This window comes from Trichechus manatus, unplaced genomic scaffold (genome assembly GCF_000243295.1).
Source record: "Trichechus manatus latirostris isolate Lorelei unplaced genomic scaffold, TriManLat1.0 scaffold00096, whole genome shotgun sequence".
Classification (NCBI taxonomy): domain Eukaryota; kingdom Metazoa; phylum Chordata; class Mammalia; order Sirenia; family Trichechidae; genus Trichechus; species Trichechus manatus.
The window spans coordinates 9,636,693-9,661,104 of NW_004444032.1; the positions used below are offsets into that span (position 1 = coordinate 9,636,693).

Here is a 24,412-nt window from a genome sequence, read left to right on the forward strand (position 1 = left end):
TCACTGCTACTAAAAAAAGTGCTTTAGAACCAGAGAACCTAGATGTCATTCAATGGACAAGAGAGGATTAAATTTTTTTTCTCTGTCTCTGCTAGCCTTTTTGAGTCCCTTTTCTGATTATATATTGAATGCCCTTCAAGTAGCTGTTTTGCATGTTGATGGTGATGCGGTAGAATTTAATGAACTGTAAGCTAAAGCAGAGAGGCTGAGCTGCAAAATAAATGAGTAACGGCGACTCACTCCTGGAGCGAGGCATGGCGCGTCCTGTACATCCTGATACTGGTATTGGCTGGATGCCGAGAGCAGCAGAGTTCCGCTGTGCTGCACATGGGAGCCTGTTAATAAAGTTCCAGGGTTACCTGCCACTGTTCTTTTTATTTTGTCTATCTCCACGTGACCTCTTGTTGAGGAGGAAACAAACCATTTGTGTTTCTGATCCCTGGAGAAAGTTAGTCCCTCCTGATGTCAGTGCCCCCTGGGCTTCCTGGGGTATCATCACTAACTAATTATCCAGCCAGGTCTTAGTTTCTGAGGGTGTTGATTGCCACAGTGCAGGGCTTGGGTTTTTGTTTTTGTTGTTTATCAATTACATTGGGTTTGTTTGTTGCGATTAGTTTTTGGTTGTTGTTATTATTATCTTTTATGCGACTAGATTTTTTTATACCAGGGAAGTATAAAATAAAGGAAATTGGTCTCATCACACTATTCTTTGTCAAGTCTGACAGCGTTAATTAATAAGACTTGGCAAGAACGTGTGAATCTATGCAAACTTTTTTAGTGGGCTTTTTGTTTCTTTTACTTTAATTTGATGAATGGTGAGTATAGCCCAGATCCAGAATTAACTCCTGGATTGACGTGTCTTTTGGGCTCCTGTGAACAGAAACAGTGTCTCCTGTTTCTTCTTATCTTTCCATAAAACCAGTTGCCATTGAGTTGATTCCAACTAATGTTACCCCCTGTGTGTCAGAGTAGCACTGTGTTCCATAGGGTTTTCAATGGCTGATTTTTTAGAAGTAGATCACCAGGCCTTTCTTCTGAGGTGCCTTGGGTGGATTTGAACCTCAAACCTTTCAGTTAGCAGCCAAGCACGTTAACCATTTGCACCACCCAGGGACACTATAATCCCTAGTGAAGTGTGTGTCATATGATAGGTCCTAAGGAAAGAAATGAAGGACTGGCTGATTAGCAAACAGTTATAACTTGAATGAAGCATTACACTGAGAGAATCTACACCTAAAAAGGACTACTTTTTGCTCCACTTCAGATTTTTCTATTGTGAATTTGCTACAGCTCCAATTACAGCAAATGCTGGGTCCAGAACCTAGCAGGTTGACCTGATCCCAAACCCTGACTTTTATTTTTAGTCTGCTAATGGAAGATAATAATAATGAAAACAACAATAATAAAGTCAACACAATTCTTGACTACTTACTATGTGTTAAGCATTTTTACACATTATTTAATCCTCTTGCCACCCTAAGGTGCTATAGTTCTATTATCCCCATCTCACACCGGAGGAAAGAGAAACTCAGAGTATTCAAGAAATTCTTTCAAGATCAGGCAGATAATAAGTGGCAGAACCAGAATTCCAACCTAAGTCTGAATCCAGAGCGCTTTTAACCTCTCTTCTGGTGGAATGCTTTGGATCTCAAACTCCCTGCAATACCATAACTAAACTTCAATGCAGAGAGTTTTCATCTCCCATAGGATGCTGGAGGGCAAATGACAGGCAGGGACAGGTGAGCTTCCTTTCTCTTTCTCACCTTTCTGACCTACACCACTGATCTTGTCTGCTTATTGGCATAGGTGAAGAACTTGGGCACAATTTTGAAGGAAGGGGAAGGAGAGGGATACACCCGTAATAGTCAATGTGTTTAAAACCTTAGCCACAGCATCTGAAAGAAATGTTTAAATATCAGAAAGTGAAAAGCACGAAGCTCATAGAAGCAGTGGCGTGGGTACTACCTGGGTTCCCACATCAGTTCTGCCTGCAGTTTCTTGTTTATTCCCAACAAATGAGCAGACCCATGAAACCCACAAGCAGCAGGTCATTTCCTCCATACTCGATGAAGTCCACTCTTTCACATGTTTCCATGAGTTGGGTAGAAATGTTGCAAATAGACACTCAGCAGATGTAGTGGCTCAGCTCAAATTTAAAGATAGCTTAATAGGATCTTCATAACCTTAAGATAACTGGATTCAGTTTTAAGTGGGGGGGGGGCTACTTTAAACCTCATCAAAGCCTATTTCTTGAAGGCTGAATTGCTTAGAATGACCTTCTTTAGAGTTACATGGCTTTGATTCATTCATTTATGTGAAACATATTTATTGAGCACCTACTATAGGCCAGGCATTGTTCTAGTGCTGCAGATACATTGGTGAACAAGACAGATTAGGGCATGGCCTTCTTAACGTGCGTGATCTGGTGGGTTAACTAATGTAAACAGATACACCATCAAGCTGTATGAAGAGCTGGCACAAAAGTGTTCCAACAGAGAGCACAGCAAGAACAAAAACAGGTGAGGCATGTGTGAGGCTTCTGAGAGGCAGACAGGGGCCAGAACTGCAGAGCTTTGCAGACCAGAGTCAGGAGTTTGGATTTCATTCTGAGTGAGATGGGAAAACACTGGAGGACTTTGAGGGAGAGAAAGACATGCTCTGGTTTATGTTTTTAGAAGCTCACTCTGGCTGTTGTGGAAACTATGAGAGGGCTAATGAAATAGCTAGTGGTAGCAGACCATGTGGCAGTGGAGATGGAGAGAAAAGGATCGACTCGAGATCCATTTTGGAAATATAGCTGACAGAATTTGCTCGTGGATTGGATTGGAAAAGGGAGGAGTCAACATTTAGAATTAGGGAGAAGGGAAGTGGCCAGTGATTTGGCAGGAAAACCAGCAGAGTATGATAACATGGAAGCCAAGAGAAGAAAGCATTTGTCAACCATGGCCAATGGCAAGAGGTTGAGTGAAAGGAGAGCAGAGGAGTCACTGGGTTGGTCATCTGAAGGTTGTTGTTGACACTGACAATAGCCATTTTAGGTGTGACTTGGGATTTTTCCCAAGTGCAGGTAACTTCATTTTTACACCACTAACAGACCTCCTTTTAGGCTGGCAGTGCCCTGAGTGTTTTCCCTTAGTGTTTTGTGCCCAGCTCAGCTGCTGTCAGACCAAATTATTAGCGGCAACCTCTGCACCCTACATCCTTGTGTCCTGTTGCACTGATCACTGTGCAGTGGAGTTATCAGTGAACATTAGATAGTAAGTCCTGAGGCCTAGGACTGTGCCTTGTTCATTCCTGTATCCCACCATGGAGCAGATTTCCTGCTTTGTGGTGATATTGTTGTTAACTGCTGTCAGGTCAGCTCCCAACCGTTCACAATGGAATTAAAACTACTCAGTCCTGCATTGTCCCCTCTTATGATCCACAGAGATTTATTGGCTGATTTCAGGAGTATATTGCCAGGCCTTTCTTCCTAGTCCTTCTTAGTTTGGCAGCTCCGCTAAAACCTGTTCAGCATCATAGCAACATGCAAACCTCCACTGACAGACAGGTGGTGGCTGCACATGAAGTGCATTAGCCAGGAATCGAACCTGGGTCTCCCACATGGAAGGCGATAATTCTACACTGAATCACTACTGTCCCCCGTTGCCTTTTATAGATGTTCAGAAATGTTTGGGTTGGACAAATGACAGGTAGAAGGAAGGGCTCTTCCAACCCTAAATTCGTATGTTCTCGGCACCCTCAACTTTTGCAAAATTAGCATATATCATAGCTATGGCAAATGCTTATTTACTTATCCATCCCCTTCTCTCTCTCTTTCAACACACACACACACACACACACACACACACACACACACACACACACACACACACACACACACACACACACACACACACACACCCCCAGACTGGAGTTTCACGGAGCCAGAAACCCTGTTGTGCTCACCATTATATTTCCTGAGTTAACAGTGAATGCTGCATGTAAAGTTGATGCTAAGTGTACTTTTTAAAAAATGAATCTTGGAAGGAAAGAGGGAGGAAGCAAGCAGGAAGGGAAATTATCTTGCCAGTTGTGAATAAGCCAAATTCCACATGCAAGCAAGTACATTCATTTAGAAGATACTGCTTCTTGAAAGAGAATTACCATCTCTGTTCAGATGCAGTTGGAAAGGCTGAGGCAGGGGGAAAACATCCCTTCCTCTCTGAGTGCTTGTGAGGCTGCTGCTTTGATCCCTGACCACAGCTGATTTCTGGGGGGTTGTCACTGTGACATGACCCCCTGGCTTATGACTCATCTGGCATGTCCTCTCTGCCAAAGCTACTCCATTCCATTCCTTAGAGCTGTATCAACCGAGGAAAACTAGGGTAACAATCATAGCTTTCTCTAAATCAGAGTAAAGAAATGTTACCAATGCTGATTCAAAAGGTCATTTTGCAGTTCTCCCCATCCTAAGCATTAAGTACAGCAGCATTTCTCAAACAGTGCTCCTTCCCTGGGATAGTGAATCAGTACTCTGAGAGCAGGCGTTTGGGCGGACACATACCCTTGGGAAGGACTGCATGCCAGATTCCCCTCCTTGGAGAGTCATTGTAGCTGTTAGCCTATTAAAATCACTAAGATCTTGGAGTAAAAAACAAAAACGCATCTATTTCACTTTGGAGTCTCATTACTCTTCACTTATTTGAATTCAGCCGTAGGCAAATCCAACCATATGCACTGAGCAATAATAATAATATACTTTTTCCCCCGTAACAACATGGCCCCAGACATAAGCCCACCCCTTCATCAGGTGTTCAAGCAGAGAAACAAAGATCTTTTCCACCCCTGGAGGAGAAACTAGCCATGGAGAAAGCCCACTATCCCCCAAACCATGTGTACTGTACTTTATAAAGTGAAAGCATTTTCAAGGGTGGTTTTGATAATACAGGAGTCCCTGAGTGAGGTAAATGGTTAACACTTGGCTGCTAACCAAAAAAGTTGGAGTTTTGAGTCTACCCAGAGGCATCTCGGAAGAAAGACCTGGCAATCTACTTCTTAAAAATCAGCCACTGAAAACCCTGTGTAGCACAGTTCTATTCTGACACACGTGGGGTTGTCATGAGTCAGAATCAACTCGACAGCAACTGGGTAGGGGTTTTTTTTGTTTTTATTATATATAATTTTCACCTCACACACTGTCAGTAGAGCCTAACTCCCTTGGAAGCTGCAACTCCACCATCACAGTTTTCCTTTAACACCAGTTTGGAAGGACCCCTGGAGTGTCCTGTCAGGAGCTGATTCTTGGTGCTTTGTCCTGGGTCACTGAGCATTACCTCCAAAAGTGTTGTTGTTGTTAGGTGCCATCGAGTCCATTCCGACTCATAGAGACCCCATGTACGACAGAACGAAACACTGCCCGGTCCTGCACCATCCTCACAGTCATCGTTATGTTTGAGCCCATCGTTGCAGCCACTGTGTCAATCCATCTGGTTGAGAGTCTTCCTCTTTTTCGCTGACCCTCTGCCAAGTACGGTGTCCTTCTCCAGGGACTGATCCCTCCTGATAACATGTCCAAAGTATGTGAGATGAAGTCTCGCCATCCTCACTTCTAATAAGCATTCTGGCTGTACTTCTTCCAAGACAGATTTGTTGGTTCTTCTGGCAGTCCATGGTATATTCAGTATTCTTCTCCAACCCCATAATTCAAAAGCATCAATTCTTCTTCTGTCTTTTTTGTTCATCATCCAGCTTTCACATGCATATAAGACGGTTGAAAACACCATGGCTTGGGTCAGGTGCACCTTAGTCCTTAAAGTGACATCTTCACTTTTTAACACTTCAAAGAGCTCTTTTGGTGTGGCTTCTTACAATTAATGGCAACCTGGAATGGAGGAAATACTGCAGTTAACAGTTTGTGTAGGACCTTTTGTCTGTGCTTTCACAGGGCCAAACATTTCTGAAAAATGAGTGCAAATTGGGGAATGCTGCATATGAGACACTTGGGAAATAAATAGGTCCAGGGTAAAATGTAAATTGGGGGGAATAAATGGAGAAAGAGTAAGTAAATGATTGCACTGTGATGAATCCCACTTCACATGTGATGAATAATAATTTTTTTCCAGAGAAGTCAACTGTATTCTTTGTTTTAGAATACTGGAACTACAGATTTCTGTCTAAGCTTTGGTTTCTGACTAATCCTGTTATTTATGCGTTCATTCATTCATCTGCTTATTTATTTATTTATTTATTAACATCATAGTTACTTTGCTTTTCTCCCCCTAAATTATTTCTTCAAATTTGCAAGAGTTTTCCAGAGATACATTTGTCTAAGATAAGTGTGTTGTGGATGTTGTTTTCTGCCCGTCTCTATAAATGGCTGCCCCTACCTCGTATGTAACCCTCTTAATCAAGTACCTGCCTCGTACAGGATCACTACCATGTAGGTCTCCATTAATAAAAAGATTGTGTTGACACCGGCCCTGACACACCCCTAACTCAGTTACCTGCATTACTGTCAGCTCTGGGGTGTCATCCTGATGACAGCGCTATCTCTGAGTACGTGTTAATTACTTTTACCAGTGTGTATAAGGAGGTGGGGGCTAGAAAGGGACTCTTTTTAAATGCTTCTACCACTTTCTCAGCTACCACTGTCATATACTTACAACTTGTGACATTCACCCCATGAATCCCTAGGATTTGGTGATGAGTAATCTCCAGTCCTCACAACAAACCTTTCCCTCAGCTGTGCTTCAAGGGTGAGTGGTGGCAATGGTGGTGGTGTACAGAGGGGCTGGGAGACCAGCAGGGAGACCTAGAGGAGGAGGGGGTGCCTCTGAGAGCTACCTCATTCTGTGGCTTGTAATGTTTGTGAGCCAGGAAACCACCAGGCTGCTTCGACTGCTACAGGGATCCCGTTGCATAGGTTGAAGAGCTGCGGTCATCTCTTTTATCTTTTTATTGTCCAGTTACCACCACCCTGCCCCTTACAGAACTTGTAGACCTATCTTCAGTGTGATTTGATCAATACTATCATGATCCTGTGTTCCATCCTTTTCAGATTGCATTTTTCATTTTAATATGTTTAATTACTCAGCCACCACTGGAATTATTTTGGGCTGGCAGTACATTCTAGGGGGAGGGACCAGTGGTCTGGTATTGGTTTTGTTTAGGGACATTTCTATAGGTGTTGGTGCTGTCAACCCCTTGGGACACGTGAACTTTTCTATTTTCTATATGCAGCGCTCCCCACTCATTTTTCAGAAGTGCTTGGCCCTGTGAAAGAGCATAAAGAAGGTCCCATACAGACAGTTAAGTGCAGTATTTCCCCCATTCCAGGACGCCATTAATTGTAAGATGCCACATCAATTTAACAGCACCTTTTTCCAAGGGCCAGGAGCACTTCAAGGACAATTTCTTCATCCAACAAGCAGTTTTTCTCAAGGCTACGTTGGCAAGCAGGAAGAGATGGTATAGAGTGGCAGAACAGGGCACAGGCTGGGGAATGAGCCAATAGCAGTTTCCAGTGCTGTGTACAATGTGGTCATAATTAATCCAGCCACATCTCTTCTTTTCTTTTGAGAGTTAGGTGCTTCACCTTCCTTTCAGTATAGAATTTATTTAGAAGTACAAAATAATGAAGCTATAATGGTCTGGGGAGTTTCCTGTTTCTTGAGATACCCTTGATAAATGACATGTAAATTATCCTGGTCCCATAGCAACTAGGCCACACATAGGGAAAAAAATCACACTGCTGTCAAGTGGTAATTTAGGAGTGTGGTTTTTTAGTTTTCAAACATAAGGGAGGGGCTTTACGATTTTTTTTTTTTATTTCTAGTTTAATTTATAGTCATTGAAGAATGTTGGCTGTAAGTTACCCATTTATAACTTATGACACTTCCTTTATGATTAGTTAGTGTGTTACCAGTTTTTGTAAATGTCTGGTGTGATTGAAAATTTGTATAATCTCTCTTTGTGTGCAGGGTTTTATTCATTATTTTGTTTAGTCCTCACGATTTTTTGTCTGCTTTGTAATCTCTGAGGGGAAAAAAAAAAATCTGCTGCTGTTGAGTCAATTCCAACTCATAGCGACCCTATAGGACAGTAGAACTGCTCCAGAGGGTTTCCAAGGAGCGGCTGGTGGATTCAAACTGCCAACCTTTTGGTTAGCAGCCATAGTGTTAACCACTGTGCCACCAGAGCTCCAGTCTCTGAGAAGGGGGTTTTAAATCTCCTATTACGGTTGTGAGTGTGTCTGCCTCTCTTGTGACTGACAGGTTTTGCTTAACAATTTTGAGGCTGTGCTGTTGGGTGCATATAAGATTATGACTATCATGTCTTTTTAGTGGTGGCTTCTTCATCCCTACTAATGCTTTTGCCTTAGGTTCTATTTTATCTGATTAACACTGCTACCCAATTTTCTTTTGGTCAGTATGTATTTGCCTTGTATATCTCTTTCTGATCTTTTATTTTCAACTTTTTTGTGTCATTTGTTTTAGGTGGTTCTCTTATAAGCAGTATATAGCTGGCTTTTTTAAAAGTCCAATCTGATAGTGTCTTTTAATAGGTGAGTTTTATCCATTTACATTTATTGTGATTACTTTACACCTTCTCCTCAATTATTGACTGTTTCTTTATCTGACATTGCGCATTTACGACAATAGTAAAAAAATATATTATCTGACTAATTTGCATATTAACGATGTACGTTTCACAGTAATAAACACCGAGGTTTGAGGCGAGAATAACGCTGGCTGTGATGATTAAGGTTGTGTGTCAACTTGGCTGGGACACGATTCTCAGTGGTTTGGCAGTTATGAATGATGTTGTCGTCCTCTATTTTCGCATAACACCGATTTCACATAATGACCTGGTCTTTGGAAACTAACCATGCCGATAAGTGAGGAGAGAGTGTATATAGTTGGACGTATTTCTATCTTTCAATTTGTGTTTCTGTTTACCTTGTTTTTCATTTGCTTTATTGTTCTCCTTCCTGCCTTCCATTAGGTTAGCAAAGTTTCCTTAATTCTCCTTTTTTTTTCCTCTGCTACCTTGGCCACTACAGATTTTATTTCTGTTATTTTAGTGGTTACACTAAGTTTTTAACATGCATACTTAACTATAATTTTTTCTTAATAAAAACTAAAGTTATCCAGGATCTCTATCTTCTCAAAGGACACAAAGAGTTTTGTATACTTTACTCACTTGAGTTCAACTAGTAATTACAACAAAGATTGAAATCATTGCCCAAAACACTGGTAGTGCATTCTCAGCCTACTGATTCACAAGGAATTAAAGCCACCCTGATTGATTTATAAAGCATGAACTCTTTCCTAATTCACTCCATTTTACACCCTGGGATGCTTTTATGAATCTCTCAGTTTAGAGTGATACATTCATTCCCAGCTCATTAAAAATCAGTCTCTCAAGTCCCTGACAATGTTCCGAAGTAGGATTGGACAAAAGAGAACTCCGAATCCGATGGTACAACTGTTAGGGCCTGTTCTCAGAAATCATATTGTCATTTGTAATGATTTCCAGTAAGAAAATCAAGGGACTCCTCCCTGGTAATACCTGTTTACCTTTTGTAAAAACGGCATGGAGGCAATGTCTGATCTCCTCTAACTTCGCAAGGGAGAAGGAGAACCATAACAGCCCAAGACTGATTCCTATGAGGCAGGGGTCGGACATGCCTCCTCTCTCCACCATCGTTACTAATGCTGACACCAACCGTCCCTCCCATGACACTCTTACTTCTCTACTGGGCTCAATAATTCATTGCAACAGCCACACAGAACTCACAGACAATACTCACGATTATGGGGTTTATTAGGGAAGTAACAGGTTACAATTCAGGCTCAGGAACACTCAAGGATACAGTTCCTCCATGAGGACAGCCTCTTCCCAGCCGTGCTTGCAGGCACACCTCGTTCCTGGCCCTAGGCCTCTGCCCAGAAGCACTCAGCTTTCTCTCTCTGTGGGCCAGGAAGCCTACCACGCCGTCTCCTTCTGCGGGGTCTCTGCCGTTGGATCTCTCCTGCCACTGCTTCTCACCATCTTCAGGGTTATAGCTTGCCCTCTCTCCCTTGGTCTCCTGCTTCCAGGAGCTTCTCAGCACAGGCATCCCAGGTCCAAAGGACGTGCTGGCTCCTGTCTGTTCTTGCTTGGTGGTGGTAGAATCCTCTTCTCTGCTCTGGAATTGACTCTCTATTAAGGCAAAACTGACCAGTCCCCTTGGTGGGCCACAATTACCCTATCATACAGTCCTGCCCAGTCACCTGGGTGGGAGTTACAAGACCATGACTAGAAAGACCACACACAAATTAATCGCACCACACCTATCTTTTGATCGTCAAACTTTAATGTGTATTAAATGCATTAATTTGTATATGAATCACCTGGGGAATCCTGTTGAAACCAGATTCTGATTCAGTACGGCAGCATTTCCAAACTAGTCCCAAGTGATGCTGATGCTATTGGTCCATAGACCACACTTTGAAGAGCAAGGCCTTGGAGAATAAAATTCCACCAGGAACATTGGGGCTTAGGCTCTAAGTCAGGATTAGTTAGTTGATTCTTCACAGAACAGCAGATACCAGACGAAATGGTCTCTTTGAAGTGGTCTGGGTTTAGGATCACTTTAATTCCAAAGGTCTCCATAAGGCTTGCTGAGCCTAGTGGGCGAGCACCCCCCTATTCCTGCCCCCATGACCGACTGGGCAGAAGTGAGTGCTCCACTCAGCGTTCTGTGAAGTCTCGCTCGCCTCCATGCCAGTTCCTCTGCTGTGCCCCTTGAGGTCAGCACAGCACATACGTGAGGTCTCAGGCCCGTCATCGTGTGATTTAGTTGTGACTCGTGTGAGTTAGTGCCCCGAGGAAGAGCCTGCCTGGGGCCAGGGGTGGCCTTCCTGGTAATTTATGTTTAAGGCAAGCTTTTAATAGAGATACCCTTTTAAATAGTAACCAGGAAAAAGATTCTCTCCTTTTAACGGGTATCCATTTATAGGACTCAGCTGTTGAAGCTCAAGGTTAGCATTAGGCTTAAGTTTAATCTTCTGTACACCATAATTTACAGCACTGAGTAAAGCATTGTATGTACAACTATTTCAGTCATTTGCCGTGATAAATAGCTATTGCTCTTGGAGGAACAGAAAAGTCATATCTGCTTTCCATTTATGAATATTGAATTGTCTCAGGCAGGCTCTTGCTGTAAGGTTTTAAAGGGGAAACCCCCAGTAATAACGTCTCTTCCCTAGCCCAAATGTAATTTCCTTGCTGTGTACCAGCCCGATCTTAGTCCAAACAGCAGTTCTGCAGTGCACATGTGTTTCTGATGAATACTGAACAAAGCACTTCTAATCACCCCAGTGCAAGCCCTGCTCATGGCTACAGTTTTGCACTGCGTGCCACGAGCTGTTGGGTAGAAGAATTAGCTGGTGGCAGGAAGCCACCGACAGGGGTCAGGGAAATATTTTAGAGGCGATAATCTGATGCAGGAAAACTGGAAGGGGTGTGATTCTGTTGGATTCTTGGCAGTGAGAAGATGGTGTCAGCTAGGGAAATTGAAACTAATGGGAGCAAAAAAGGAAAAATACATTACCCAGGGTAAAAATCTCTGGGGATTCACTTTTTAGGAACTCAGAGACTTGTTTGCCTCCCTTCCAGCCTCCTTAGTTCAGAGACTTTACTCCGTGCTGGCTGGGAGGAGACAATGGATATTCAAATATGACACTCAGGTAGAGTGACCAGCTTGTCCAGGGAAACCTCTCAAGCTGAGGTAAATGAGTCAGCTGGTCATCCTATACTCCAAAACCAAGCCAAACCTGTTGCCGTGGAGTCAATTCTGACTCATGGCAACACTGTGTGTTACACAGTAGAACTGCTCCATAGGGTTTTCTTGGCTCTAATCCTTATGGAAGGAGTACTGGTGGTGCAACAGTTAAGAGTTCAGCTTGACTGCTAACCGAAAGGTTGGCAGTTTGAACTCATCCAGCGGCTCTGCAGGAAAAAGACCTGGCAATCTGCTTCCATAAAAGTTATAGCCAAGAAGTCCTATGGGACAGTTCTGCTCTGTCATATGGGGTCGCTATAAGTTGAAATCAACTCCATGGTACCCAACAACAATCTTTATAGAACAGATCGCCAGGCCTTTCTCCCGTGCACTGCTGGGTGGGTTTGAACTGCCAACCTTTAGATTAACAGCTGAATGCAAACCATTTGTGCCACCTACACTCTCAGGCTTCTAGTAATTCCCCCTCAACCCCAGTTCCTCTTCTATTGATGAATTTTCCATGCCCAAGGGATTAAAATTCTTAGGCTGGCATTCTTTGATTTGTCTAATGCTTATGAATCCCCACTATGTGCCAGGCATTGCCTTAGGTTGAGGGATAAGAAGGACTCAAGAGTGAATGTGAGTGGAAAGAGTGAGCAAGTTAAATAGCACCCCGTCACCTACTTAGGGATGACGTGAACTCTGCCTTCCTGCTCACACTCCCACATGCCACTTCTTCTCTGCAGATACCATCTCTGGAAGATGGCTCCTTTGAAAACAGAGATGAGAGGCTTCTATTCTTACCACCGTCTTTCGAGATTAGTCCTATATCTTTAGAAATATCTTAAATTTCTACAGCGTCTTGCCATTTCTTGTGGTTGTTAGATGCCATTGAGTCCTTTTCGACTCATAGTGACCTCATGTGACAGAGTAGAACTGCCCCATATGGTTTTCTAGGCTGTAGTCTTTACGGGAACAGGTCACTAGATCTTTCTCCCACAGAGCCACTGAATGAGTTCGAACCGCCAACCTTTTGGTTAGCAGCCAAGAGCTTAACCATTGCACCAGCAAGGCTTCTACATCCTGCCATTTGTGACATTCCCTCGTAGCTTGCTCATTTTGATTTTCATAACAGCTCAGTAAGGTAGACTGGGTGTTAGTTAGCCTAACAGATTTGGAGGTTCAAAGAAGTTCAGTAACTTCCTAACAGATGGGGCAGAGCTGGAACTGGAACTCAGGACTCCTGACTCTTGTTCCAGCACACTTTCTATGAACAGACACCCCAGGAAAAAAATGCACAGCAGCAGCAAAATAAAGCACCCATTAGAGGAGGCCAAGTTTATCTTTATGAAACTCCCACCATTTGCAGCTTCTCATTCCAGACTTACATGTAGTGATCCCGTCCTCTAGCTCCCTCTGTCCTCCTCACATTGGATCTGAGCTTTCTGTAGTAACAATTTGAAAAACAGTGTTACAATTTTGACTTCAAAGGAATATTACTCAGTATGCTTATAGATTACGATATACCCTTTCATTTCCTGGCCAAGACATTCCATCAGAACCCAAGTGATGGCCATTTCAGTAAACACCAAAAGCAATTGGTTGTGTTCTGCAGGAAAAGAAATCCAGCCACCATTCTGATCAGTCACAATGGGTGATGAGAGAAGTGTGCAGACCAGAAACTCCAAGTGTATGTTTCATGCGTGTAAACCTTCTAATGAGAATGGACTTTGGCAGAAGGCTGAGCAGTGACGTTCCTGCCATCAGAGCCTAGTGTTGCTTGTTAGTATTCTGAGAGCTGGATTGCGGACACAGATACAATATTGTTGATCTTGATAACATCTCTCATTTTGAAGCCGTAGATACCTTTGTTAAACAGGAGGATGAGAGGAAACAATCTGAAGAAAGAATTATATATAAGTGGCTCTGGAGACGTGGCAATTTGGGACTCCATTGCAATGTTGCTGTGATACCCCGCCTCTGTTTGCCTACCTGTGGAATGGGCATGGTCGTTATGGTCCAAGATTATTATTAGAAATGACAAATTTGAAAGTGCTGTGGCATGTAACATGTACCATAAATATGCCTCGCTGCTGCATAGAAAATAGGAGTTTTTAGCTGGAATGTATAATGAAGTTGGGTGGGGAACATCAGTCACTGGCAGCAGGAGCTTTGCCAGAGATGGGAGGTGTGCGGGGAGGAGCCAGGTGCTCATCTAAGTCAGGAGAACAGAGAGACAGTCTGTGAAGCAGTCTGGGGCAACATGGTGGAATGTTCAAAGCAGACAAGCAAGGAATAAATGTTTGGGCATCTGACCTGAATTTAGAAATAAATAGGGGATTGGAGATGGGGCTGTGTTGTGCCTCTGTCTTTTCACACTGCAGGCTTGGCTCCAGCTCAGGGTTCCCACTGAATTCCAGAGAGTTGCCCCTAGGAGGAGACCCTGGGTGGTGCAAACAGTTAACGCACTAGGCTGCTAACTAAAAGGTTGGGGGTTTGAGCCCACCCAGAGGTGCCTTGGAAGAAAGGCCTGGCAATCTACTTCTGAAAAATCAGACACTGAAAACCCTGTGGAGCACAATTCTACTCCGACACACATGGGGTCTCCATGAATCAACAGCAACTGTTTTTTGGTTTTGTTGTTGTTGTTTGTTTTTTCAGTAGAGGGAGGCCTGGGAAAGGAGGAAAACCTGAGCTAACCAGTGCCTGCATCGGGCGGGGGCGGTCAGCTGCTCTGTTTGAAAGAGGGTTGTATTTGAGAGGCAGCAAGCAGTTAAGAGATCCACAATCAACACCCACGGAAGCAGCAGTCAAGAAACCAAAAGACCTACTGCATTGGGCAAATCTGCTGCAAAAGACCTCTTTAAAGTGTTGAATAGCAAAAATGTCACTTTGGAGTCTAAGGTGCACCTGACCCAAGCACTGGTATTTTCCATCGCCTCATGTGCACGCAAAAGCTGGACACTGAATAAGGAAGACCAAAGAAGAATTGATGCCTTTGAATTATGGTGTTCGCAAAGAATGTTGACTATACCACGGACTGCCAGAAGAACGAACAAATCTGTCTTGGAAGAAGTACAGCCAGAATGCTCATTAGAAGCAAGGATGACACGACATCATCTCATGTACTTTGGACATGTTATCAGGAGGGACCAGTCCCTGGAGAAGACACCATGTTTGGTAAAATAGAGGGTCAGCGAAAAAGAGGAAGGTCCTCAACGAGATGGATTGACACAGTGGCTGCAACAGTGGACTCAAACATAGCCAACAATTGTGAGGATGGTACAGGACCAGGCAGTGTTTGATTCTGTTGTGCATGGGGTCTCTATGAGTCGGAACCAACTCGATAGCACCTAACAACAGAGCAGTTAGGAAAGAGTCAGGACCTGGAGACAAGTTGTCTAGGCTTGATTTTAGCTCTGCTGCTTACTAGCTATGTGGTCCTCAGCAAATCCCTCAATGATGGGCCTCAGTTTCCTCATCTGCAAAATGGAATAATAATAGTACCTATTTCATAGTGGTTGTCAAGGATAAAATGCATAAATATGAGTACAGGGCCCAGAACAACACCTGGCATATATACATAAGCATACTGAGGCAGTTCTCCGGACTTGCCAATTTCAGCACGTGGCAGAGAAGAAACCACGAACTGAGCTGACTGGGGAAAGTTCACCTCCAGAGTACTGAGTGTGTAGACCATGAATTACATGGTCCTTCATGGAGCGGAAACATCGAGGAGGAAAAGGAGAAGAAGGGTCCCAGCTGTAATGAGAATGAATCCTTGCTGGCCCACTGGGCTGGTGAGCAGAGAAGGAGTTTTGGAATGCCAAGTTTTGCTCAGATGAACCATCTTGAAACATCCGGTGTCCCTCCTTCCTGCCTCCAAGAGAAGTTGGAAGCTTGGGGGTTCTATGTCCACAAAAGCAAACTCCATTGGCCCGTTTCCTGGAAATGTTTGTGTACTTATCTCACATGAGTCTGTCTTTCCCAGAATCATTTACTGAAACTGTATCTCTGCTCTGGGATTCTGCAAAATCATTCCCCTGTTATCTGTCTGTCTCAACATGAGAAAAATCCCTCTCGTCTACAAGTCTTGTCTAAGGCCTCTGTGCCCTGCCTCCTGCAGTGTGTGGGCTGTCTGCTCTCTGCCTCATAAGCCTACAGAACGACTGCGTTTCAGGCTTGCCGAGCAAGTGTTTTTAAAGACACGGGTGAGGAGAGACAGCAATCATCTGCTGGTTGGTGTTTGCCAAAATGTGGCCTTCTAACGGGATGAAGTGATGGCTCCTGGCATGAAACCTGGTTCCCCTTGGGCGTACACCGAGCCTGAACAGCACCTTTAAAACCAGAAGCAATTTGTCATCTTTTGATTCTCTTCCAGCACATCCCTGTTGGTAAATAAACGAGGCAGCATATGGGTGTCCAAACAAGGGATTGTCTAATCCCAGTGCTTTCCTGTGGAGCTGTCACACCGTGAGGGTGGAGAGCACAGTAGGGTGGTTCCAGCTTCGAGATTGTAACCATAAGCAAATTTTTTTCATTGATGTCCCGTTTATATGCATGCAATACATTCTCAGAAACTCCCGGCCTCCAGTGTGCCATTGATAGGTATATTCCTCATTTCAGGATCCTGAAATGAATCATACATTTGTGAGCTCAACATCTCATATCTGGAGTTACACAGAATGCTACTAATCAAACCAGTGTCTCAGCAAAAGCCAACAAACATCTCTGCGTTAAAAATAGATAGGGGATGGACTTTTTGTTCTAAAGAGCCGTGATTACAGAGCCTTGAGTTGCAGGCTCTGTATGTGGCTGGAAAGATACCTGCGTGGCCTTTATACACTGGTGTGGGCTTTAGATTTCTTGATTGCATTTAACTAGAAGGACCAGATTCTTTCCAAGGATGCAGTAGGAAGAGGCCTGCTGGTCTAATGGCTGAAATGTGAGTGATCTGTGACACCCCCATAAATGAGATAGGCCTGTGTAGTAAATGAACTCAGATAGCCAGGGCAGGCCTCATGCCCATGCCAAGGGGCTGAGTGAGTTGTAGGTCTGGCCAGACAGCTTTGACTTTTTCTGTGGCCACAGGTAACATCCTTCACTCCTGCAGCTGCCGGATTAACTGGGCAGCCACAGTCACCAGGGCCCAGGCTTGGCTGGATCAACTCAAGTTCATTCCCAACCACAGGAAAATTATCTGCCCTAATAAATGTTACCGTGAGTCAGTGAGCAAGTGGCCACACTGTCATCATTGAGGCATCCTGAGAGAAAGGAGCCATTGTCTCAAAGCAGGATCTGCTGAACAGGGACCAGATTCTAATACAGGCCACAAATGCTGGTGACCATAAGTTGATACCAGTTACCAGTTGCTGTTGAATCAATTCTGACTTATGGCGATTCCATGTATGTCAGAGTAGAACTGTGCTCCATAGGGTTTTCAATGGCTGTTTTTCAGAAGTAGATTGCCAGGCTTTTCTTCCAAGGCTCCTCTGGGAGGACTTGAACAGCCAACCTTTCAGTTAGCAGCCAAGTGTGTTAACCATTTGCACCACCAAGGGACTCCAAGAAGTTGATAGCCAGCTCCTAATTATCTATGGTATTTAAGGAGAAATATAGCATAAACTTTAAATTTTTTAAATCCCCCAATTCTAGCTTTAGCCAGTGGTTTCATACTAGAATTCTTGTAGAGGAGAATGGTATTTTCTTTTATGTCTTCCCAATTAATCAGTAGTTTCAATCAGGGCTTGGAACCCCTGCTGAGAATTTGCCTTTCTAACAAATTCCCAGGCGATCCTAATGCTGCTGGTTAGGGACCAATTCTAAGAACCACTAGTACAGCAGTGGTTCTCGAAATTTATTATACTTAAGAATCACCTGGTGGTCTTGTTAAAATGTAGTTTCTAATTCAGTATATCTAGGGGTGGAAGTTAAATTTCTCAGCCGAGGTTCAAACCAGACGAACTGGTTTGAAGCCCTGGTTTCATTTTCAGGGAGCAGCAAAATGACCTAATGGGGCTGAGAGTACAGCACAAGAGGATTGTTAGCGTGGGAGTTAAGAGATGGGCTGGGTTTCTAGTCCTGCTCTACCTTTTCCCAGATGTGGGGCTGTGGGCAGGTCGTTCGTTAGTCTCTTCCAGCCTTTGTTCTTCATCTACAGACTGTGTATGTTTGCTGCACTTACTTTATAAGGTCGGGGGACGCTCAAATGAGTAAACGAATGCAGAGTTCCCACAGAGCCCTGCCATAGGAAGCACACAATCTTGGCTGTTATGACTTATTTAAGCTTGTATGAAAAGAGAGGGAAACTACTACTTCATGGAAGATGATGAAACAACAGAATAATATGTTCATTAAAAGACAGACAATACCTAAGTGAGTCTTTGAAGTAATCCAGCTTTTCATTCATGGTGAAATCACTTTTTTTTTTGCTTGCTGAAAAGGTTGAGCCAGCTGCTCACGATATATTAAACCCACACATTGACTTGCTGTAGAAAGGTTACTATTTTGAGAGTATGATCATTCCTGTGAAAAAGCAATTTTGGTGTGCCTCCTGTCCATTGACAAGATTTTCATGTAAAGAATGGTTTCCTTTGCTTGGATTGGTATCTTCAAATTCTTATGCTCTTTTCGAGCTTTGTGATCAAGTGAGGAAAGAAGGGAGGCTGTGAACTCCTTGAGGAAGGAATTTCTTATAATTCCTCTTCATTGCCCCAGAATTCACAGCGTCTGATGAATAGTAGGTACTCAATCAGTGTCTTTGAATGAATGATTTAAATCTGTAAGCCTTTAAGTCAGTGGTTCTCAGCCTTTAGCAGTGCATCAGAATCATCTGGGAGCTTGTTAAAACACAGGCTACTGGGCCACACCCCCTGTGGGTCTGGGGTAAGGCCTGAGAATTTTCATTTCTAACAAGTCTGCAGTGATGCTGATGCAGCTGGTCCTGGGACCACACCCTGAGAACCTCTGCTTTAGGGTCCACCCTACTGGTTAGGTCCACTGCTCCTCTACCTTTGCCAAGCCTTCTAGGAGAGATTAACAACTATACTTGTCTGACCCTCGCCCCATAGAACTAAGATAGATTTTGTAAAAGTTAGTAGGATTTCACCAGATGAATGAGCAACCTGGAATTTTTTTTTTTTTTTTTTTTTTTTTAATCAAAAGCTGTATCTTGCTTTTTGTATAAGCCTGAGTGAAGTGAGAGAATCAGATCACCACCGCTCCGTGATTGGGGTCTCTGCTGGCAGGACACAGCCAGTAGGGTGGAGTAGAGTGGCACACCTTGCAACATTTAAGCCAAATTGTGTCTCCACCCCCCACCTAGTGTCAGATGCACTTAACTGCAGAGTTGAAATGAGACATGACCTTTTCCAGAAGCTGCAGATGAGCATAAAGGGTACAGGAGATGAACGGATGGTACAAAAGGGAACACGTTGTTTGCAAAGTCTTTTCATGCTGGCTGTCAGCCTGACTAAATTCATTAGGCCCCAGGCTTCAGAAACAAGAGGCAGTTTCATGGCCTGAGAGGCTGCTGTCTGTGAAAAGTGATTTGCCTAATTCCCGATGTCACCCTGAATGACAGACAGGAGCCGGAATTCCAAACCCAGGCCTCTGGGAGCCCGTCTCTCATCTTCCCCTTACTGTTAGAGAAGAGTCTTGAGACTGACGACACACAGTAGAGGCCAGGGATGAGTAGAGGGAACCACAGGGTTACCAGACTCCCTGAACAAAGAGTGGAGATCAAGATGGAATCTGAGAAGGGAACTGGAGAAAGGAGGGTACTAAGGCCTTCCCCTACCGTGGCATAATAAATTACCCCAACACTTAGCAGCTTAAAACAACAATTATTTATTGTCTTACACAGTGTCTGTGGGTCAGGAGTCCAGGAGCCACTTAACCGGGTGGTTCTGGCTCAGAGTCTCTCAGAAGGTTGTAGTCAAGCTGTTGACCATGGCTTCAGTCATCTGAAGGCTTGAATGGGGCTGGAGGATCTACTTCCAAGATGGCTCCCTCACATGGCTGTTGTCAGGAGGCCTTAGTTCCTCACTCACAGGGCCTCGAGCATCTCCGTGAGGCTGTTCATGACATACCAGTTACCCTTCCTCAGAGAAGGCAATCTAAGATAGAGGTGGAAGTCAAAAAGCCTTTTATGACCTAGTCTCTAAAGTGGCACACTGTCACTTCTACTTTATTCTATTTGTTGTAAATGAGTCACTAGGTCCAGCCCTCCCTCAGGGGAAAAGAATAGGCTCTACCTCTTGAAGGGAGGAGATCGCCACAAAGAGTGGGCCTCTTTTGTCCTCCTTCTTGCTTGCTTGCTTCACAAAAAAAAAAAATCACAAAAGTAATTTTGGTGAAAAATGAAGGGGGCTTTTAAAGGGACTCCAGAGGGGGCTGTGACCATCAGGGCCATGGTAGTTTTCCTGACTGTACTGAGGAGAGGTTGATAGAGGAAGGGGCATTGGAAATTCCCTATGGCCTTTGAGCACACGGTCCTTTAGGAGTCTTTCAAGCCCCTTCTTTCTTTCAGGCTAGGGGGTGACCTTGCTTAGGAAGGATTGAAGCTGCCGTAGAGTTACAAGGCTCAGGTTTAGTTCTAGGGAAGAGGAAGAAAGGGCTGGCTGCTTAGAGAAGGAGACAATGATAAACAGTACCGTGGGTTTCATTCTAGATTATCTGGCCCGCCAGCTCCTCCGTAGAGAAAGAAGCAGGGATTTAAGGCAAAAGTGATGTCCTGGAATAAAGACCGCTCCTGGCCTGTGCCTCTCAGGAAGGGAATGGGGGGCAGGTAGGAGGGGATTAGGAAGGAGGGTGAAGAGAAGCCTCGCTATTTTTATTAAAGTGATCCCGCTTAGATGATGGCTCAGTCCTACTAAGAACAACAATAGAGTCAGCCCTGTGTGGCCAGGGCTCCTGGGTCCCACCGAGAGACCCTCCCACAGGGGCAGGTATTTATTTTGGCCACCTGACTCCATAAATGAATCCCACTACCACTTAGCAGTCTTCTTTTGAGGATGCAGAGCCACTGGTGGTCGTATTGAACTGTGTCTGTTCTTATCTCCCCTGTCGTCCCTGGGGAATGAGCTAATCAAACTTGCTGATGATTTTACACTGAGAAGGAGATAGCTAATAACTTGGATGACAAGTATTAGAATACAATGTGATGTGGATAAATTGGGTCCATGTATTAAGAGCTATAAAATGAGATTCCATCAAGGCATGAATAATGGTGCCTGTGGAAAGGATTAATCAAATACACTATTAAAAGGTATAGGAATTCTGGTCAGACGGCCCCTGTTTAATTACACTCCTGCCCCCACTCTGTTCTCCCTGAATCTGCTTTCTACTAGGAGAAATATGGGAAAGAGTTTAGAGGAAATAATGGAAAAACTGGGACATACGTTTTGATGCAACAAGATCATGAAGACAGATTTAGGCAACCAGTGTTTAATTTAGAGGGGGGAAAGGCAATTGGCATGAGTAATAATTTACAAATGTAATTCCAAAGGCGCCCTGTTGATACCATTCAGCAAATGCCAACAAAGCATTTACTTTCTAAAGGGAGAAAGCAAGACAAGAGAAATGAAGTCATCTCCAGGAGTGGACCAGAGAACAGCCAAGCCATAGACAAGCATCAGGTGTGAGAATGGGCAATGCGGAAGAGACGCACAACTTCTGGAAGGTCTCGGAGGATTGACATTGTCTGAGAAGGCTTCCTGGAAGGGGAGACTCCAGCACAGCCCTGAAGTGTGGACAAGCTTCCGTGTACTGCAAATGCGTGAGCACACTCTGGTGACAGGGCTTAGTGAGAAAATGGGCACCTGTGGGGTTCTCTTCATTTCCATCACCACCCTGGTCCAAGCTACCATCGCTTCCCACCTGGACAACTGCAAAAGCCTTCCAGCTATTTTTCCTGCTTCCACTCTTGTTCCTCTACAGTCCATTGTACACACAGAAGTCAAAATCAGAATCAAAGTTAATCATGTCATTCTCTGACTCCTGGCTTCCCATTGCTCTTAAGCCAAAAGTAAAAATCATTGTCATGGCTACAAAATTTTGCACGGTCTGACCTCTGCCTACCAATTGGACTGCATCCCATACCAGACTCCCTTTCATTCTCTATACGCCAGTCACGCTGGCTTTCAAATTTGCAGTGCATTGGGTCTTCCTGCCACACGGCCCTTGCACATGCTTTTCCTGCCCTATATAGTTTTCTTCCATCCCCTCTTCCCGAAGCTAACTCTCACTTACTCTTCAGAATACAACCTAATAATTACTTCCTCCTGGAAGACTTCCCTGATTTTCATAACTAGGTCAGCTCTCCCTCATACATTGAAAACAAATGTACATTTATTGTGTGAACTTATGATTAAATTAATGTCTGTCTCTACACATACCCCCCCCCCACTAGGCCATAATCTCAATGAGGGCAGGGATCCATTCTTTGCATCCCCTAGAGCCACACATGGTCTCAATAAGTATATGTTGACTGGATCATGACATTTAATTAGGACCAGTGAGGCTAGTCAAGAAATTGTACTTGCTATACTCTTCCCTGTAGAAGAATGCCCTACACAAATGAGTTCTGCATGGGATGAAGACCTGAATTCATGTCCACACTGCCACCTGCTGGCTGTGCTGCTTTAAATAAATCACAAATCCTCTCTGAGCCTGTTTCCTCATCTATAAAATGGGGATACCAGCACCCACCTCACATAACTGTAGCAAGAATTTAATGACATAATATATGTAAAAGCATTTTGTAAATTGTAAAGCCAGACATAAAATATACCTTGTCATTTTTTCTAGTGCCTGGTACATTGGGGCCATTAAACATCTATGAAGGGATGGATGGATGGACGGATGGGTGGCTGGCTGGATGGCTGGCTGGCTGGCTGGCTGGGTGAATGGATGGGCAGATTAATAGTTATAGAGCCAGTAAGAGTGAAAGCAAGGGAATGCGGCACACAGATTGCATGATAGAAGCCGAAAGAGGAGTGGATTTCGAGAAGTAGAAGGAGGCTTGGTGGTCTACCCATGATGTCACATGCTGTAAAGCAGGCAAGGAGAATAAGAACTGAGGAAGAAAAAAAAAATCATTGGGTAGAAGGAAGTCACAGTGACCTCAGGGCAGTTCCTCCTCAGCCTTTTCATGTTGTCTGTGCTTTCACTGAGATGCTTTAATTGTAGCTTAATCACTTTACTGATTCTTATCTTTTGGGGGTGGGGGGAATCAAATTGATTTGCATATACAGCAAAATTGGGGCAATTACTCCAGCTGCTGCCAGCAGGTGCTGACAAGTTAAGAAGTGAATGTCAGAGGATAAGAAAATACACTAAACACTTAATAAGGCCTAGAAGCCTTAGATATTTAATAAACTGCCTTAGATGATTAGGTTCCAGTTTCCAGGGTGATTTCATTTTTAACTCCCTGTGTTCCAGTTGGAATAGGGCTATATGTGCAGACAGGGACTTGTGGTATGAGATCCGGCTGAGGGCTGTGGCACATTTCTATGTGTTTTTCTGTCTTGTTGGCCACACCCCACTTCCAACCACCACCACCACGATTTACCCAGGGTAACACACGTGCACGCACCCACAGAGACACACATGTATGCATACATACATATACACACACACACCTTCTGGCTGTTAGTCCTTTTGACTATACTTTAACAGTCTTTTTGAAGTACTCCAGCAGAGGCTCTGGTCTCACCTTCCTGCTAGATCCTAATCCAGCCAGTCTGTGTTTGTGTCTGGGCCTTGGGAGTGAGTGGGCCAGGATGGCCCCAACTCCCACATTTATCATCTCAGTTGAATCAAAAAGTCTAGTGGAGAAATGAAACCCCATGGCTATTTGAAAATCCATCTTCACCCAGTGCTTCAAAACTGACTGATAAATTCAAGTAGTCAGTAGAAAAAAGTTAAGAACAGACTAGAAAAATAGTCTATTAAGTATTTTATTTCTATGTAGTAGTTGTTGGCGTGGAATATGGGTTTATAGGTAAAGGAGGTGGTATTAAAGAAGACTTTAAAGTGGTTCAAAGAGAGGGTTGAAGGGGCCTCACGTGAGCCCCCTTTCAGCGGGGATGGCTCAGGAAAATGTTGCCAATCTCAAGGCAGAATTGTGCCTGTCTCTGTCCTTTTCTCCACATCCCCCAGATCAAGGACTTAATCTTTGACAGCCCTGTGTTCAAATGTTGAGTCTCATCAGTAGAGTGATTTCCAGTGTGCATAGGTTGCCCAGATGGAATACTGAGGCCCTTGTCTGTCTACAAATGGAGCAGTCCCTAAAAGAGTCACTGAAATTCCAGGCTGGGAAATGTAGGGAGGTACAAGTAATGACCCCACACATCCACATGCTCTCTGGGATGAACCTCACAGCTGAGCTCTGGGTAGGCCTGGGCAGAAGCAGCGCAGAGCCCTCTCCCAGGTTGCACAGCAGGGGGCAGCAGAGCTGGAACCTGGATCTACTTATCTGTCCTCCCACTGGTCCACAAAAGGAGCAAACCCCAGAGCTCTTGAGTCCTTCCAGCATCCTGAAACATGAAGACACATCTGCTTCAGACAGAAGAATGTGATGGTTGAGAGCTGGGCTTGAAGCTAGGTTTGCATCTTTTAGCCTCTTCTAGCCCCTGACCTCTCCAAGCTTAAATCCTCTTG

At 44.1% G+C, this 24,412-nt stretch overlaps 1 protein-coding gene across 3 annotated transcripts in view; it reads left to right on the plus strand.

The window, feature by feature from the left end:
• Window positions 1-24,412, plus strand: part of ATXN7L1 (ataxin 7 like 1) — a 287,619-nt gene that overhangs the window by 110,195 nt on the left and 153,012 nt on the right. The window contains exon 4 of one of the 3 annotated variants that reach the window (XM_004382610.2): window positions 21,311-21,469. The exons of the other annotated variants lie outside the window; for them this stretch is intronic. Coding sequence (XP_004382667.1) covers window positions 21,311-21,393 — 83 coding nt within the window. The 3' untranslated portion in view covers window positions 21,394-21,469. Of the gene's footprint in view, window positions 1-21,310; window positions 21,470-24,412 lie in introns of those variants that run through there. 3 annotated transcript variants of the gene reach the window in all.